Source organism: Capricornis sumatraensis, chromosome 6, assembly GCF_032405125.1.
Source record: "Capricornis sumatraensis isolate serow.1 chromosome 6, serow.2, whole genome shotgun sequence".
Classification (NCBI taxonomy): Eukaryota; Metazoa; Chordata; class Mammalia; order Artiodactyla; family Bovidae; genus Capricornis; species Capricornis sumatraensis.
In genome coordinates, this window is record NC_091074.1 from 70,354,552 (window position 1) to 70,371,802 (window position 17,251).

At 46.2% G+C, this 17,251-nt stretch overlaps 1 protein-coding gene across 1 annotated transcript; it reads left to right on the plus strand.

The window, feature by feature from the left end:
* Window positions 1–11,988: 11,988 nt before the first annotated feature.
* ALDH1B1 (aldehyde dehydrogenase 1 family member B1) lies at window positions 11,989–13,493 on the plus strand. Its single transcript, XM_068974508.1, is given in 5 exon segments — window positions 11,989–12,058; window positions 12,061–12,507; window positions 12,510–12,566; window positions 12,569–13,126; window positions 13,129–13,493. Coding segments are annotated over 5 exon segments (1,497 nt in total).
* Window positions 13,494–17,251: the final 3,758 nt, after the last annotated feature.

A 17,251-nucleotide genomic window follows, 5' to 3' on the forward strand; every position in this document is an offset into this window, starting at 1 on the left:
TCATTTCTAATTTTATTGATTTGATTTTTCTCCCTTTGTTTCTTGATGAGTCTGGTTAATGGTTTGTCAATTTTATTTATCCTTTCAAAGAACAAGCTTTTGGCTTTGTTGATTTTTGCTATGATCTCTTTTGTTTCTTTTGCATTTATTTCTGCCCTAATTTTTAAGATTTCTTTCCTTCTACTAACCCTGGGGTTATCCATTTCTTCCGTTTCTAGTTGCTTTAGGTGTAGAGTTAGGTTATTTATTTGACTTTTTTCTTGTTTCTTGAGGTATGCCTGTATTGCTATGAACTTTCCCCTTAGCACTTGCTTTTATAGTGTCCCACAGGTTTTGGGTTGTTGTGTTTTCATTTTCATTCGTTTCTATGCATATTTTGATTTCTTTTTTGATTTCTTCTGTGATTTGTTGGTTATTCAGAAGCGTGTTGTTCAGCCTCCATATGTTGGAATTTTTAACAGTTTTTCTCCTGTAACTGAGATCTAATCTTACTGCATTATGGTCAGAAAAGATGCTTGGAATGATCTCAATTTTTTTGAATTTATCAAGGCTAGATTTATGGCCCAGGATGTGATCTATCCTGGAGAAGTTTCTGTGAGCACTTGAGAAAAAGGTGAAATTCATTATTTTAGGGTGAAATGTCCTATAGATATCAATTAGATCTAACTGGTCTATTGCATCATTTAAAGTTTGTGTTTCTTTGTTAATTTTCTGTTTAGTTGATCTATCCATAGGTGTGAGTGGGGTATTAAAGTCTCCCACTATTATTGTGTTATTGTTAATTTCCCCTTTCATACTTGTTAGCATTTGTCTTACATATTGCAGTGTTCCTATGTTGGGTGCATATATATTTATAATGGTTATATCTTCTTCTTGGATTGATCCTTTGATTATTATGTAGTGTCCTTCTTTGTCTCTTTTCACAGCCCTTGTTTTAAAGTCTATTTTATCTAATATGAGTATTGCTACTCCTGCTTTCTTTTGGTCTCTATTTGCGTGGAATATCTTTTTCCAGCCCTTTACTTTCAGTCTGTATGTGTCCCTTGTTTTGAGGTGGGTCTCTTGTAGACAACATATATAGGGGTCTTGTTTTTGTATTCATTCAGCTAGTCTTTGTCTTTTGGTTGGGGCATTCAACCCATTTATGTTTAAGGTAATTATTGTTAAATATGATCCTGTTGCCATTTACTTTATTGTTTTGGGTTTGGGTTTATACACCCTTTTTGTGTTTCCTGTCTAGAGAATATCCTTTAGCGTTTGTTGGAGAGCTGGTTTGGTGGTGCTGAATTCTCTCAGCTTTTGCTTGTCTGTAAAGCTTTTGATTTCTCCTTCATATTTGAATGAGATCCTTGCTGGGTACAGTAATCTGGGCTGTAGGTTATTTTCTATCATCACTTTAAGTATGTCTTGCCATTCCCTCCTGGCCTGAAGCGTTTCTATTGAAAGATCAGCTGTTATCCTTATGGGAATCCCCTTGTGTGTTGTTGTTTTTCCTTCCTGCTTTTAATATTTGTTCTTTGTGTTTGACCTTTGTTAATTTGATTAGTATGTGTCTTGGGGTATTTTGCCTTGGGTTTATCCTGTTTGGGACTCTCTGGGTTTCTTGGACTTGGGTGATTATTTCCCTCCCCATTTTAGGGAAGTTTTCAACTATTATCTCCTCAAGTATTTTCTCATGGTCTTTCTTTTTGTCTTCTTCTTCTGGGACTCCTACAATTCGAATGTTGGAGTGTTTCATATTGTCCTGGAGGTCTCTGAGATTGTCCTCATTTCTTTAAATTCGTTTTTCTTTTTTCTTCTCTGATTCATTTATTTCTACCATTCTATCTTCTATTTCACTAATCCTATCTTCTGCCTCCATTATTCTACTATTTGTTGCCTCCAAAGTGTTTCATTTATTGCATTATTCATTATATATTGACTGTTTTTCATTTCTTCTAGGTCCTTGTTAAAGCTTTCTTGCATCTTCTCAATCCTTGTCTCCAGGCTATATTTATCTGTGATTCCATTTTGATTTCAAGATTTTGGATCATTTTCACTATCATTATTCAGAATTCTTTATCAGGTAGATTCCCTATCTTTTCCTCTTTTGTTTGGTTTGGTGGGCATTTATCCTGTTCCTTTACCTGCTGGGTATTCCTCTGTCTCTTCATCTTGTTTATATTGCTGCGTTTGGGGTGGCCTTTCTGTATTCTGGCAGTTTGTGGAGTTCTCTTTATTATGGAGTTTCCTCACTGTGGGTGGGGTTGTATCAGTGGCTTGTCAAGTTTTCTTGGTTAGGGAAGCCTGTGTCAGTGTTCTGGTGGGTGGAGCTGGATTTCTTCTCTCTGGAGTGCAATGAAGAGTCCAGTAATGAGTTATGAGATGTCAGTGGTTTTGGAGTAACTTTGAGCTGCCTGTATATTGAAGCTCAGGGCTGTGTTCCTGTGTTGCTGGAAAATTTGCTTGGTATGTCTTGCTCTGGAACTTGTTGGCCCTTGGGTGGTGCTTGGTTTCAGTGTAGGTATGGAGGCATTTGATGACCCCCTATCGATTAATGTTCCCTGGAGTCAGGAGTTCTCTGATGTTCTCAGATTTGGACTTAAGCCTCCTGCTTCTGATTTTCAGTTTTATTTTTACAGTAGTCTCTAGTCTTCTCCATCTATACAGCACCGATGATAAAACATCTAGGTTAAAGATGAAAAGCTGCTCCACTTGAGGGACACCCAGAGAGGTTCACAGAGTTACATGGAGAAGAGAAGGGGGGCGGGGGGAGTTAGAGGTGACCTGAATGAGATGAGGTGGAATCAAAAGAGGAGAGAGCGAGCTAGCCAGTAATCACTTCCTTAAGTGCGCTCCACAGTCTGGACCGCTCAAAGATGTTCACAGAGTTATACAGAGAAGAGGAGAGGGAGGAAGGAGACAGAGGTGGCCAGGAGGATAAAAGAGGGGAATGAAAAGGACAGAGACAGATCCACCAGTAATCAGTTCCCTAAGTGTTCACCATCTGGAACACACAGAGATTCACAGAGTTGGGTAGAGAAGAGAAGGGGTAGGGAGGAGACAGAGGTGACCTTGTGGAGAAAAGGTCCTCCTTGTGGACACTCCAAAGGAGGAGAGAGCAGTCAAGCCAGTAATCTTGCTCTCAAGTAAAAATGGGTACTGAAGATTGGGTTTTTGAAGGTACAAAATTGATAACAAATACCAAAAAGCAAAGATTAAAAATCTAGAGCAGAGGTTGGATTTTCAAAAATACAATATTAAAGAAAAGAAGAAGAAAAAAAACAAAGTCACAAGAATTATTAAAACATATATATATATGAAGTTTGCTTTAAAAATAGGGTATTTTTTTGAAAAGTAATAGTAAGTTATAAAAATGAAAATTAAAGGAGAAATAGAGGACTTAAAATTTAAAAATGTTTAAAAAAAGAAGAAAAAACAAAACAAAACAAAAAAGAATGATTGTAAAAATAGTAAAGATATATCTAGGACTTTCTCTGGTGTTGTTGTGGGCAGTGTGGGGTCAGTTCATTTTCGGATAGTTTCTTGGTCCAGCTTATATTTCTCAAGAGATCTATAGGCCCCTTCCTATGTAGTTGGTACTAACAACAGGGTTTTAATCTATTGCACCTGTCACTTCCAAGGCAGTTCCCACTGTTTTATCTTCTTCTGTTTGCTGGTCTCTTCAGTGTCTGATTTCCGCCCTGACACAAGGGGGGCGGTGGTGGGCACTTTTTTTAGGCTCACTTGTTCAGTCGCGCTGTGGGGAGGGAGGAACACTGCAAACAAATAACACTGGCGTGTGCTCGCAGTGTCTCAGCCACACTGGGCCTGCCCCTGCTCGCGGTGCACAGTTCAGGCTCTAGGTTGCTCCACTGGGAACTGTCTGAGGCCGGCCCTGGGCTGCATGCACCTCCCAGGTCTAAGCCGCTCAGGCTCAGGTACTCAGGTAGTCCTCAGATGCACAGACTTGGTTGGGCCTGCATTTTGTGCCCTTCCCAGGTCCGAGTAGCTCAGGTGTTTGGCGAGCATGGTCGCTGTGACTTATCGCCTCTCCCATCCCTGCTGCTCAGTTTTCTGGGTGTACAACTGGTGCACCTTCTCATGTGGATGATGACTGTCCAGAACCCCAAGAAGTCTTAGTTAGCAAAGAAGCTGCTTTGCAGTTTGGTAGTTAATGTCTCTCTGGGGCTGCTATTGCCCCCTTCCGGCCCTTCCAGCTCTGGCTGCCTGTCACCAGAGGGGGATGGTCTGCAGCCGGCTAATTCTGTTCCGTCCTTTGTTCTGTGCGTGGTCCTGGCGGTATCTTATGTTAGAGCTTTTCGCGTGGTAGCTATCCCACAGTCTGGTTTGCTAGCCCAAGTTAGTTCGCTCTGGTTAGACTCAGGGAATTCGGGCCTGATCCTTAAAAGGCAATGCAGCCCGCGCCTCCCTGCCCAGCCCCCGCTTGCTAGTGGCGGAGGCAGGCGTCTGCACTGCTTCTCCGCTGGGGGAGTTACCGTTGGGCTCGTAATCTGTGGGTTTTAATTATTTATTTATTTTTCCTCCCTGTTATGTTGCCCTCTGTGCTTCCAAGGCTCGCCACAGACTCGTCAGTGAGAGTGTTTCCTGGTGTTTGGAAATTTCTCTCTTTTTAAGACTCCCTTCCCGGGACAGAGCTCCCTCCCTACCTCTTTTGTCTCTTTTTTTGTCTTTTATATTTTTTCCTACCTGTTTTTGAAGACAATGAGCTACTTTTCTGGGTGCCTGATGTCCTCTGCCTGGATTCAGAAGTTGTTTTGAGGAATTTACTCAGCGTTGAAATTTTGTTTTGATGAATTTGCGGGGGAGAAAGTGGTCTCCCCGTCCTATTCCTCCGCCATCTTAGGACCACCCCCCTGTGCACATCTTCTTTATGTCCGTAAGAAAAATGAAGCTTTTAAAAATACAAATATAAAAAAAATAAAAAAATACAAATACAAATATAAAATCACCTGGGAGAAAGAGAAATGAGAGCGGAAGACAAACGAGTCAAGGGAAAAAATGAGAGAGCTGGGAGAGACAGAAGAGGTTAAGCTGCTGCTGCTAAGTCACTTCAGTCGTGTCCGACTCTATGCGACCCCAAGGACAGTAGCTCACCAGGCTCCCCAGTCCCTGGGAATCTCCAGGCAAGAACACTGGAGTGGGTTGCCATTTCCTTCTCCAATGCATGAAAGTGAAAAGTAAATGTGAAGTCGCTCAGTCGTGTCCGACCCTCAACGACCCCATGGACTGCACCCTTCCAGGCTCCTCCATCCTTGGGATTTTCCAGGGTAGAGTACTGGAGTGGGGTGCCATTGGAGCGGTTCAAATGATGGCAACCTAACAAGGCGCCTCGTGTGTGAGGGAGAAAGGAAGAATAGAATCGGAGTCCAGTCTCCCACTTTCCTGTGACCTGGGAAGTCCGGCCCACTCAGCGTCTTGACTCGAGAGGAGAGAGCTTGCGTGGTGCGGGATACAACCGGAGGTGAGGGTAGGCGTGGAGGGGTGACGCTGGGACTCACGGAAGGTACAGGGATACCCGACATCCCACTCTCAGTCCCAGAAGGCCTGGCCCGCTGGCGCCCGAAGGGAGGAGCATTGGCCGCGGGGCGCGAGGTCAGTGGCTCCCCAGGCGTAGGCGGAACCTCATTGGCTGCTGAGCAACAGCACGGAGGCGGGGCTTGCGGCGAGCATCCCAGCAGAGGCCGGGCTAGACACCTGAGAGAGTCCGAACCTGCGCGCCAACGCGAGCCCCAGTCTGCGCAGGTAACTGGCACCCTCCCCGCCCCCCTCGCCCCGCCCCCAGGCCCCCGGGGCAGGCCGCAGCTCCCATCTCTGCAGAGTGGAATCTTCCTCTTAGGGTCTCGGCTTCCCCGTGTGGGGGCCGGCCTTTCTACCCACAGCGTGCACTGAGGGAACCTCTTCACGTTTCCCACCGCTCCTCCCCCACCCGGGTTCCTGGTTGGTGCTTGATCTGGCCTGGAGACTCACACCCTCGAAACCTTCCGGGTAGCTGGACCCCATCGCGCCCTGTCCACCCGGCCTACTCCAGCAGAGAGCCCCTGACTTTATCGAGTGGCCAGGACACACACACCCTCCCCGCGTAAGGGGTAAAGTGGGAGCCACCTGGTCCTGGAGGACCCAAAAGGTCCGGTCCTTGGCAGTGGTCACGAATGCCGGCAATGGTGAGAAATTGTCCATAGTAGGGAGGAAACACAAAACTAGGGCTGCAGGATCCAGGCCGAGACTCCTGTTCTTACTTGCCCCGTGTCTCCAGTGAATCCCAGAACCTCTGGTCCCCAACGATCTTCCAGAACAGAGGTTATCATATGCTCAAGTCCCTTCAGGGCTGTTGGCCACTTGGGGAGTTGACTGCTGAGAAGACGGGCCAGCAAACTGTAAAGCTGGGTGTGCTGTGAGCTGTCCTCTTGCCGTCGGGAGGAGGCGGCACCAGTGCACACCCCAAATGGGCCTCTAGAGAAGTAGCAGCCTTGGCTGGACAGGAAAGCAGCCTCACCAGCCTTAGTCTGTGAAAACCCCTCCCTCCTGCTTAGCCCCTCCGCCCCCACCCCAAGGACTGGTAACCTCCCATTCCCCTTATCTTGACCTCCCCTGGGACTCCTCCCTCTATAGACACGGGCCTGTTGCACCCAAGGATGCTTCTGTCCCAGCATGGGGCAGAGTCCTGAGTGGACCTTTATCCACCCCTGATGGTCTGCTGGCTCAGTGTCTTTCCAAGAGATGGCTTCCTGGGCAGCACTGGTTTGTGTGGGGCCAGGGATCTGGCTCAGCTGGTAAAGAATCCGCCAGCAATGAGGGAGACCTGGGTTCAATCCCTGGGTTGGGAATATCCCCTGAGAAGGGAACGGCTACCCACTCCAGTATTCTGACCTGCAGAATTCCATGGACAGTCCTTGGAGTCACAAAGAGTCAGACCAGACTGAGCGACTTTCACAGGGATCTGGTTGAAGCTTTGTTTTCCTGGATGAGTTCTTTCCTCATCACCCTCCCCAGTGGCAGAGAGTGGGGGGTGCTGGGGTAAGGCAGGTGCAATTCATTTTGGGGGCTGGTGAGGTGAGGCTTAAGTGAGCCAGTAAAAGTGGAGGGATTGATGTCCCAGCTGGAGAGTAACTGCTTCAATCAGTTCAGTTCAGTTCAGTCGCTCAGTCGTGTCCGACTCTTTGCGACCCCATGAATCGCAGCATACCATGCCTCCCTGTCCATCACCTCTCCCAGAGTTCACTCAGACTCACGTCCATCGAGTCAGTGATGCCATCCAGCCATCTCATCCTTGGTCATCCCCTTCTCCTGCCCTCAATCCCTCACAGCATCAGAGTCTTTTCCAAGGAGTCAACTCTTCGCATGAGGTGGCCAAGGTACTGGAGCTTCAGCTTTAGCATCATTCCTTCCAAAGAAATCCCAGGGCTGATCTCCTTCAGAATGGTCTGAGTGGATCTCCTTGCAGTCCAAGGGACTCTCAGGAGTCTTCTCCAACACCACAGTTCAAAAGCATCAATTCTTTGGCGCTCACCCTTCTTCACAGTCCAACTCTCACATCCATACATGACCACAGGAAAAACCATAGTCTTGACTAGACAGACCTTAGTTGGCAAAGTAACGTCTCTGCTTTTGAATATACTATCTAGGTTGCTCATAACTTTTCTTCCAAGGAGTAAGCGTCTTTTAATTTCATGGCTGCGGTCACCATCTGCAGTGATTTTGGAGCCCCAAAAAATAAAGTCTGACACTGTTTCTACTGTTTCCCCATCTATTTCCCATGAAGTGATGGGACCAGATGCCATGATCTTCGTTTTCTGAATGTTGACCTTTAAGCCAAATTTTTCACTCTCCTCTTTCACTTTCATCAAGAGGCTTTTTAGCTCCTCTTCACTTTCTGCCATAAGGGTAGTGTCATCTGCATATCTGAGGTTATTGATATTTCTCCCGGCAATCTTGATTCCAGCTTGTGCTTCTTCCAGTCCAGCGTTTCTCATGATGTACTCTGCATATAAGTTAAATAAGCAGGGTGACAATATACAGCCTTGACATACTTCTTTTCCTATTTGGAACCAGTCTGTTGTTCCATGTCCAGTTCTAACTGTTGCTTCCTGACCTGCATACAGATTTCTCAAGAGACTGGTTAGGTGGTCTGGTATTCCCATCTCTTTCAGAATATTCCACAGTTTATTGTAATCCACACAGTCAAAGGCTTTGGCATAGTCAATAAAGCAGAAATAGATGGTTTTCTGGAATCCTCTTGCTTTTTCCATGATCCAGCGGATGTTGGCAATTTGATCTCTGGTTCCTCTGCCTTTTCGAAAACCAGCTTGAACATCAGGGAGTTCACAGTTCACGTATTGCTGAAGCCTGGCTTGGAGAATTTTGAGCATTACTTTACTAGCATGTGAGATGAGTGCAATTGTATGGTAGTTTGAGCATTCTTTTGCATTGCCTTTCTTTGGAATTGGAATGAACACTGACCTTTTCCAGTCCTGTGGCCACTGCTGAGTTTTCCAAACTTGCTGGCATATTGAGTGCAGCACTTTCACAGCATCATCTTTCAGGATTTGAAACAGCTCAACTGGAATTCCATCACCTCCACTAGCTTTGTTCATAGTTATGCTTTCTAACGCCCACTTGACTTCACATTCCAAGATGTCTGGCTCTAGATTAGTGATCACATCATCATGATTATCTGGGTCGTGAAGATCTTTTTTGTACAGTTCTTCTGTGTATTCTTGCCACCTCTTCTTAATATCTTCTGCTTCTGTTAGGTCCATACCATTTCTGTCCTTTATCGAGCCCATCTTTGCATGAAATGTTCCCTTGGTATCTCTAATTTTCTTGAAGAAATCCCTAGTCTTTCCCATTCTGTTGTTTTTCTCTATTTCTTTCCATTGATCGCTGAAGAAGGCTTTCTTATGTCTTCTTGCTATTCTTTGGAACTCTGCATTCAGGTGCTTATATCTTTCCTTTTCTCCTTTGCTTTTTGCCTCTCATCTTTTCACAGCTATTTGTAAGGCCTCCCCAGACAGCCATTTTGCTTTCTTGCATTTCCTTTCCATGGGGATGGTCTTGATCCCTGTCTCCTGTACAATGTCACGAACCTCATTCCATAGTTCATCAGGCACTCTATCTATCAGATCTAGACCCTTAAATCTATTTCTCACTTCCACTGTATAATCATAAGGAATTTGATTTAGGTCATACCTGAATGGTCTAGCGGTTTTCCCTACTTTCTTCAATTTGAGTCTGAATTTGGCAATAAGGAGTTCATGATCTGAGCCACAGTCAGCTTCCGGTCTTATTTTTGTTGACTGTATAGAGCTTCTCCATCTTTGGCTGCAAAGAATATAATCAGTCTGATTTCGGTGTTGACCATCTGGTGATGTCCATGTGTAGAGTCTTCTCTTGTGTTGTTGGAAGAGGGTGTTTGCTATGACCAGTGCATTTTCTTGGCAAAACTCTATTAGTCTTTGCCCTGTTTCATTCCACATTCCAAGGCCAAATTTGCCTGTTACTCCAGGTGTTTCTTGACTTCCTACTTTTGCATTCCAGTCCCCTATAATGAAAAGGACATCTTTTTTGGGTGTTAGTTCTAAAAGGTCTTGTAAGTCTTCATAAAACCGTTCAACTTCAGTTTCTTCACCATTACTGGTTGGGGCATAGACTTGGATTACTGTGATATTGAATGGTTTGCCTTGGAGATGAACAGAGATCATTCTGTCATTTTTGAGATTGCATCCAAGTACTGCATTTCAGACTCTTTTGTTGACCATGATGGCTACTCCATTTCTTCTGAGGGATTCCTGCCTGCAGTAGTAGATGTAATGGTCATCTGAGTTAAATTCACCTACTCCAGTCCATTTTAGTTCACTGATTCCTAGATGTCAACAGAATGTGGTCTACTGGAGAAGGGAATGGCAAGCCACTTCAGTATTCTTGCCTTGAGAACCCCATGAACAATATGAAAAGGCAAAATGATAGGATACCAAAAGAGGAACTCCCCAGGTCATTAGGTGCCCAATATGCTACTGGAGATCAGTGGAGAAATAACTCCAGAAAGAATGAAGGGATGGAGCCAAAGCAAAAACAATACCCAGTTGCGGATGTGACTGGTGATAGAAGCAAGATCCGATGCTGTAAAGAGCAATATTGCATACGAACCTGGAATGTCAGGTCCATGAATGAAGGCAAATTGGAAGTGGTCAAACAAGAGATGGCAAGGGTTAACTGCTTCAGTGAATCTAGGAAATTTATATACTATTTAAATTTCATTGAATAAATTTTATAGACTGTTTAAATGTTGTGTATGTGTATGTGTGTTAGGTTGCTTCCGTCGTGTCCAGCTCTTTGTGACGCTATGGACTGTAGCCCGCCAGGCTCCTCTATCCATGGGATTCTCCCAGCAACATTACTGGGGTTGGTTGCCATATTCTCCTCCAGGGAATCTTCCGGACCCAGGAATCAAACCCTAGTCTTGTGTCTCCTGTATTGGCAGGAGGGTTCTTTACCTCTAGAGCCTCCTGGGAAGCCCTTAAATGTTATAGGTGTCATTTTAATAAAGTCTACACTGTTTTCAGAGTTGCAGGCCAAAGTAAACAGAGTCTTCTTTCCAGCTGCCGGACTCACTGCACTCCTGGGAAAGCTGAAGCAGTGCCTGAAGGGCTGAGCTGGGCTGGTTTCTGAGGGTGCCAAGCTCTGATGACCTGGGTAGTTGTGCCAGGCTTTTTATATGCACAACGCCATTCAGTGTAGCCCCATGAGGCATTTCACATGTGAAGAAACAGGCACAGAGGTGAAGTGAAGCAAGCCCCTCTCTCAGAGAACGGCTCTGGCTCTGAGTCCCTCTGGTTTTTACTCTACCCTTCGGTCAATTAAGGGGCTTCCCTGGTGGCTCAGACGGTAGAGTGTCTGTCTGCAATGCAGGAGACCCAGGTTTAATCCCTGGGTTGGGAGGATCCTCTGGAGAAGGAAATGGCAGCCCACTCCAGTATTCTTGCCTGGAAAATCCCATGGACGGCGGAGCCTGGTAGGCTACTGTCCATGGGGTTGCAAAGAGTCGGACACGACTGAGCGACTTCACTTTCACTTCACTAGGTCAATTAAACAGCCTCAGTGGATATTTTGATGTTTAGTTTCCTTGGTGTATCATTTAATAACTACCTACTGAGCAGCTGCTCTGTAGCCAGCATAATTCGAGGCATCAACAACATAGCAATGAATGAAACAGGAAAAAAATACCTGCTCTTATCGAGCTGACATTTTATTGGGGAGAGGCAGGCAATAAACATGTAAGCATATACATATACTATTTGGTATGTTAGATGGGGGGAAATAGAGCACAACATGGGGGAGAGACCGTCCTGGGGCTGAAGAAGGTGGCAATTTTATAAAGGGCGGTTAGGGAAGGCCTTGGGCTTCCCTATATAGCTCAGCTGGTAAAGAATCTGCCTGCAATGCAAGAGATCCTGGTTCAATTCCTGGGCCAGGAAGATCCCCTGGAGAAGGGATAGGCTACCACTCCAGTATTCTTGGGCTTCCCTACTGGCTCAAATGGTAAAGAATCTGCCTGCAATGGGGGAGATCTAGGTTCGATTCCTGGGTTGGGAAGATCCCCTGGAGGAGGGCATGGCAACACACTCTAGTATTCTTGCCTGGAGAATCCCATGGACAGAGGAGCCTGGCAGACTACAGTCCATGGGTCCCAAGAAGTCAGACACAGCTGAGTGACTAAGCACAGCAGAGCACAGGGAAGGCCTTATTGAGAGGGTAACATTTGAGCCGAGACCCAGAAGAGGTGAAGGAGTGAGCCAGAGGCTAGATGGGACACAGCAGACTTGGACCAAAGTGTTCTTCAGGGCTTTTGTAGCCCTTTGGATCCATGTTTTAGGAGGGGGCACCCCGTTACTCCAGATTCTTGGAACATCTTAGCTGGTGGGCCTTTGGGGGCCCCTGCTTCATTCTGCCTGTTCACCCTGGCTCCTGTCCATCTATAGAGTACTCAGCATGCTGCGCTTCCTGGTGCCCCGGCTGTTTGCCCTGCACCACTCTGCCACCTGGTACTTCTCAGCAGCAGCCCTCCCAGCCCCATCCCAAACCCAGACATCCACTACAACCAGCTGCTCGTCAGCAATGAGTGGCATGATGCAGTCAGCATGGAGACTTTCTCTACAGTCAATCCTGCCATGGGAGAGGTCATCGGCCACATGGCTGAAGGGGACTGGGCTGACGTGGATCTGGCAGTGAAGGCAGCCCGTGCAGCCTTCTAACTGGGGTCTCCATGGCGCCAGATGGATGCCTCAGAGCGAGGCCAGCTGCTGAACCACCTGGCTGACCTAGTGGAAAGGGATTGCGTCTACTTAGCCTCACTGGAGACGCTGGACAATGGGAAGCCTTTCCAAGAGTCTTATGTCTTGGAGCTGGGTGCGGTCATCAAGGGGTACCGGTACGTTGCTGGCTGGGCGGACAAGTGGCGCAGCAAGACCGTCCCCATGGATGGTGAGCATTTCTGCTTCACCTGGCACGAGCTGTTGGAGCGTGTGGCCAGATAATCCCATGGAACTTCTCGTTGGTCATGCAGACCTGGAGCTCACCCCGGCACTTGCCACAGGCAACGCTGTGGTCATGAAGGTGGCAGAGCAGACACCCCTTTCTGCCCTGTACTTGGCCTCCCTCAGCAAGGAGGCGGGCTTTACCCCCTGGGTGGTGAACATCATCACAGGCTATGGCCCAACAGCAGGAGCAGCCATTGCCCATCACAAGGCTATCATCAAAGTTGCCTTCACCGGCTCCACCGAGATGGGCCACCTGATCCAGAAGGTGGCCGGCAATTTCAGCCTCAAGAGAGTAACACTGGAGCTGGGCGGGAAGAGCCCGAGCATCGTTTTGGTTGATGCCGACATGGACCATGCCGTGGAGCAGTCCAACGAGGCCCTATTCTTCAACATGGGCCAGCGTTGCTGTGCGGGTTCCCGGACCTTCATTGAAGAATCCATCTATGATGAGTTTCTGGAGAGAACCATGGAGAAAGCTAGGCAGAGGAGAGTCGGAAACCCATTTGAGCTGGACACCCAACAGGGGCCCCAGGTGGACAGGGAACAGTTTGAATGAATTCTGGGCTATATCTAGCTTGGCCAGAAGGAGGGGCAAAACTTCTCTGTGGTGGGGAGCGTTTTGGAGAACAAGGTTTCTTCATCAAGCCTACCGTCTTTGGTGGTATGCAAGATGACATGAGGATCGCTAGGCAGGAGATCTTTGGGCCCGTGCAGCCACTGTTTAAGTTCAAGAAGATCGAGGAGGTGATTGAGAAGGCCAACAACACCAGGTATGGCTTGGCTGCTGCTGTGTTCACCCAGGATCTGGACAAAGCCATGTATTTCACGCAGGCATTCCAAACTGGAACAGTGTGGGTAAACATTGTCACCTGCCACACGCCATTTGGAGGGTTTAAGGAATCTGGCAATGGGAGGGAGCTGGGGGAAGATGGGCTTAAGGCCTACACAGAGGTCTGAAATTCCTCAAACCCCAGCGTGAAGGTTCTGCAGAAGAACTCAGAAGAACAGCTACCAGGGAGACCCAGCTCTAGGCCAAGGATGCCACCACAGTCACCTACCTGTGGTTGCCAAACATTTGTTTAGCCATTTCTCTTTATTTGTGCCAGATGAACTCTTAGGGGCAACTGCAACAAAGAAAGCAATTAAAATGAAAGCTGCTGTAGTTAAAGCTGGGATGGGGGCTGGACTCCAAGTCCTATCCACCTGTACCCCAGCGCCCTTGGTGGGCCTGTGTTACTTCTATGAAACGTTAGGAGTCTTTGAAAGACAGATAAAAAATCCCTGATCCAGACCATGGCTCTTAGTTCTTCCTGCTGGTCCAAGGACTTCCCAGTGAATTAACTGATGTCTTAGTGGGTAGACTCTTCCAGGGGATTGGAAGTCATCAGGAGTTTTAAACTCAACCCCATAATCTTGGTCCCATTCTCCAGTGACATACCCTAAAAATCAAGGAAGCCGTTCTTCTAAGTACCAGTTGCTGGCTGGTTTACTTGCTTGCATTACTTCATTTTGCTACTGATTTTCCTTAATTTGAAAGAGGGTGGACAGAAAATGCATATATAACCATTCCTTTAAAATAATCTCAGACAGCCCTAATGTCAATCAACTAATGAGTGGATAAACTAAATGTTTCCATGGAATGTCTCTTAAACTGTTCAGCCTTGAAAAGGAAGGAAGTACTGACACATGCTACAATATCGATGAACCTTGAAACCATTATTCTAAGTGAAAGAAATCAGACGTATAAGACCACGTGTTGTATGATTCCATTTATAGGAAATATCCAGAATAAGCAAGTCCATAAGACAGAAAGTATATTAGTGGTTGCCAGGGGGCAGGAGTCGGGGTGGGGAGGGAATGGAGATAACTGTTAATGGGTATAGGATTTCTTTTGGGGAAGTTTGAAATTTCTGGAATTAGTGATGATGGTTGTACAACTTTGTGAATATACTAAAATGCACTGAATTATATACTTTAAAAGAGTGAATTCATTAGTTAAAAATTAAAACAAGCTCACACATTCTGCTTGCAAATCAATTTTGTATCAATAGTCTCTTGCTGATGAACATTTTACAGAGTCTTAGGGATGGAAGGGACCCCAATAGTCAATAATCCCCTGCATAATATTTCTACTTTTGATTTTGTTTTTTTCTCACCTGGGTGACAAAGTGCAGCTTTAAGACCTTGAGATAAAAGTGCTGGCTTCTGCCTAGAGCGAATCTATTCGAGGTCTCATTTTAAAGCTTCCACTGGCATTGTCCCTCCAGCTCTCACCCAAACATACCAGCCCTCAAGCCAAACTCAACATCAAGGCCATCCTGACACGCTGGGGTTTGAGGAATTTCAAACCTGAGAGTTCAGTATGTTTGTTGTTGTTAGTCTCACAACTCCATTCCCCAACTGATGGGAGTGAGCCAAAGTCAGCTACAGCATGATACAGAAACAATGCCGATCCCCTCTCTCCTTGTCTTCCATCTTTCTAGACCTTGCTGCCCATGGCTCACCATACTTTTAGGTCCACTCAGCCTTGTGAACGCACCCTCATCATCTCTTTAATACCCCATGTCTCACCTAGGCATCAAGGTGATTTTGTTCAGTGTCTTACCTTGGAGTTGGCCTGAAATTGCTTCCTATGGATTCAGTGTCCGATTTGCCCCTTCATCTCTGCTTCCTAGGGTCCCCTTTTTCCATTTGACTAAGGCTGGAGTGACTCTTACTGCCCCCTGAAGTGCACCTTTTACCTATTTCTCTTGGAGGCTGTTGACACTTTGCACAATAGTGAAAGTTTCTTGTGAAGTAGGGACACGAGTGCTTGGGTGGCTGGGTTGGTGGGGCCTCTAATCACTAATGTGCAACATCTCAATAGGTTAAAAGATCCATCCCTCACTTGCTTCTCAATACTTCTAAACCAAAGAAGAGTTTGATAGAAGGCATCCCAGTGCAGAGTGGGACTGGGAAAGGATAATCTTCTAGGTCCCTCGTGTGTGTGTGCTAAGTCACTTCAGTCGTGTCTGACTCTTTGCTACCCTATGGACTGTAGCCCCTCACTTCACCCTGAAATTCTGAGAGTGAGGAGTCACATAGGTCAGATTCCAATCAGCGCAGCCTCTGCAGACTCTCAGCACTCATCACCATTGCTCTGAATGCAGACAGGTGTGAGCAGGGAGGTTGAACCAGGCATCACTGCCAAATGTAGACACTGCCTGCATGACTTCACTTGGTCATAAACACTGCAGTTCCAGGACCTCCACCCACTCAAAAAATGTAAAACAAGTGCCTTGTCAATCACTATGCCTTATGGTGCTTTTGAAGTCTTACAATAATCCTATCAAGTAGGCAGTAGGGTTATCCCTTTTATCAGATAAGGAAAGGGAAGCTGAGAAATTTTGTATACAACTCATTTGGAATCATTTTCCCATGTGCCTATGCTATGAGCCAGAAGGGAGTTGTGATACTATCAATTATAAGTATGTATTCAGTCTTCATCCATTTCTGGCACAACTCCTAAAACCTTTGGAATTTACCTATGTGACCAGAGTGATAAAGTTGTCTTTACTTCGTAATTAAAAAACAAAAAATTTATTGGAGTATAGTTGCTTTACAGTGTTGGGTTAGTTTCTGCTGTACAACGAAGTGCATCAGCTGTATGTATACACGCATGCCCCTTCCTCTTGGACCCCCCACCCGCCATCTTCCCCTCACTGAGCTTCCTACACTATACAGCAGATTCCCCCAGCTCTCTGTTTTACAACTGGCAGTGCACATACGTCAATTCCCATTTCCCAGTTCATCCCACCTTCCTCCACCCGTGTCCACGGGTTCATTCTCTATGACTGCATCTCTATTCCTGCCCTGCAAATAGGTTCATCTGTACCGTTTTTCTAGATTCCACATATATGTGTTAATATACAATATTTGTTTTATTCTTTCTAACTTATTTCACTCTGTATGACAGACTCCAGGTCCACCCATATCTCTACAAATGACCCAGTTTCTTACCTTTTTATGATTGGATAATATTCCATTGTATATGTGTACCACATCAAGATCCACTCATCTGTCGATGGACATTTAGGTTGCTTCCATGTGCTGGCTATTGTAAACAGTGCTGCTATGAACTTTGAGGTGCTTGTGTCTTTTTGAATTATGGTTTTCTCAGGGTATTCTGGAGAAGGCAATGGCACCTCACTCCAGTACTCTTGCCTGGGAAATCCCATGGATGGAGGAGCCTGGTAGCTGCAGACCATGGGGTCGCTAAGAGTCGGACACAGCTGAGTGACTTCACTTTCACTTTTCACTTTCATGCATTGGAGAAGGAAATGGCAACCCACTCCAATGTTCTTGCCTGGAGAATCCCAGGGATGGGGGAGCCTGGTGGGCTGCTGTCTATGGGGTCGCACAGAGTCAGACATGACTGAGTGACTTAACAGCAGCAGCAGAGTATTCTTGCCTGGAAAATCCCATGGACCAGAGGAGCCTGGCAGGCTACAGTCCATGGGGTCACAAAGAGTCGGACACAACTGAGTGACTTCACTTCACTTCAGAGTATATGCCCAGGAGTGGGATTACTGGCATCTTTTGTTATGTTAATGAAGTGTCTCTTGGCCCATAAGCATGAGGGCTAATTGCCAGGAGAACCAACCTTGGAATCAGAGGTCTGGAGCTTTCAGTCCCACCCCTATGACTTCTCAGGAGGGGAGAAGGACTGGAGGTTG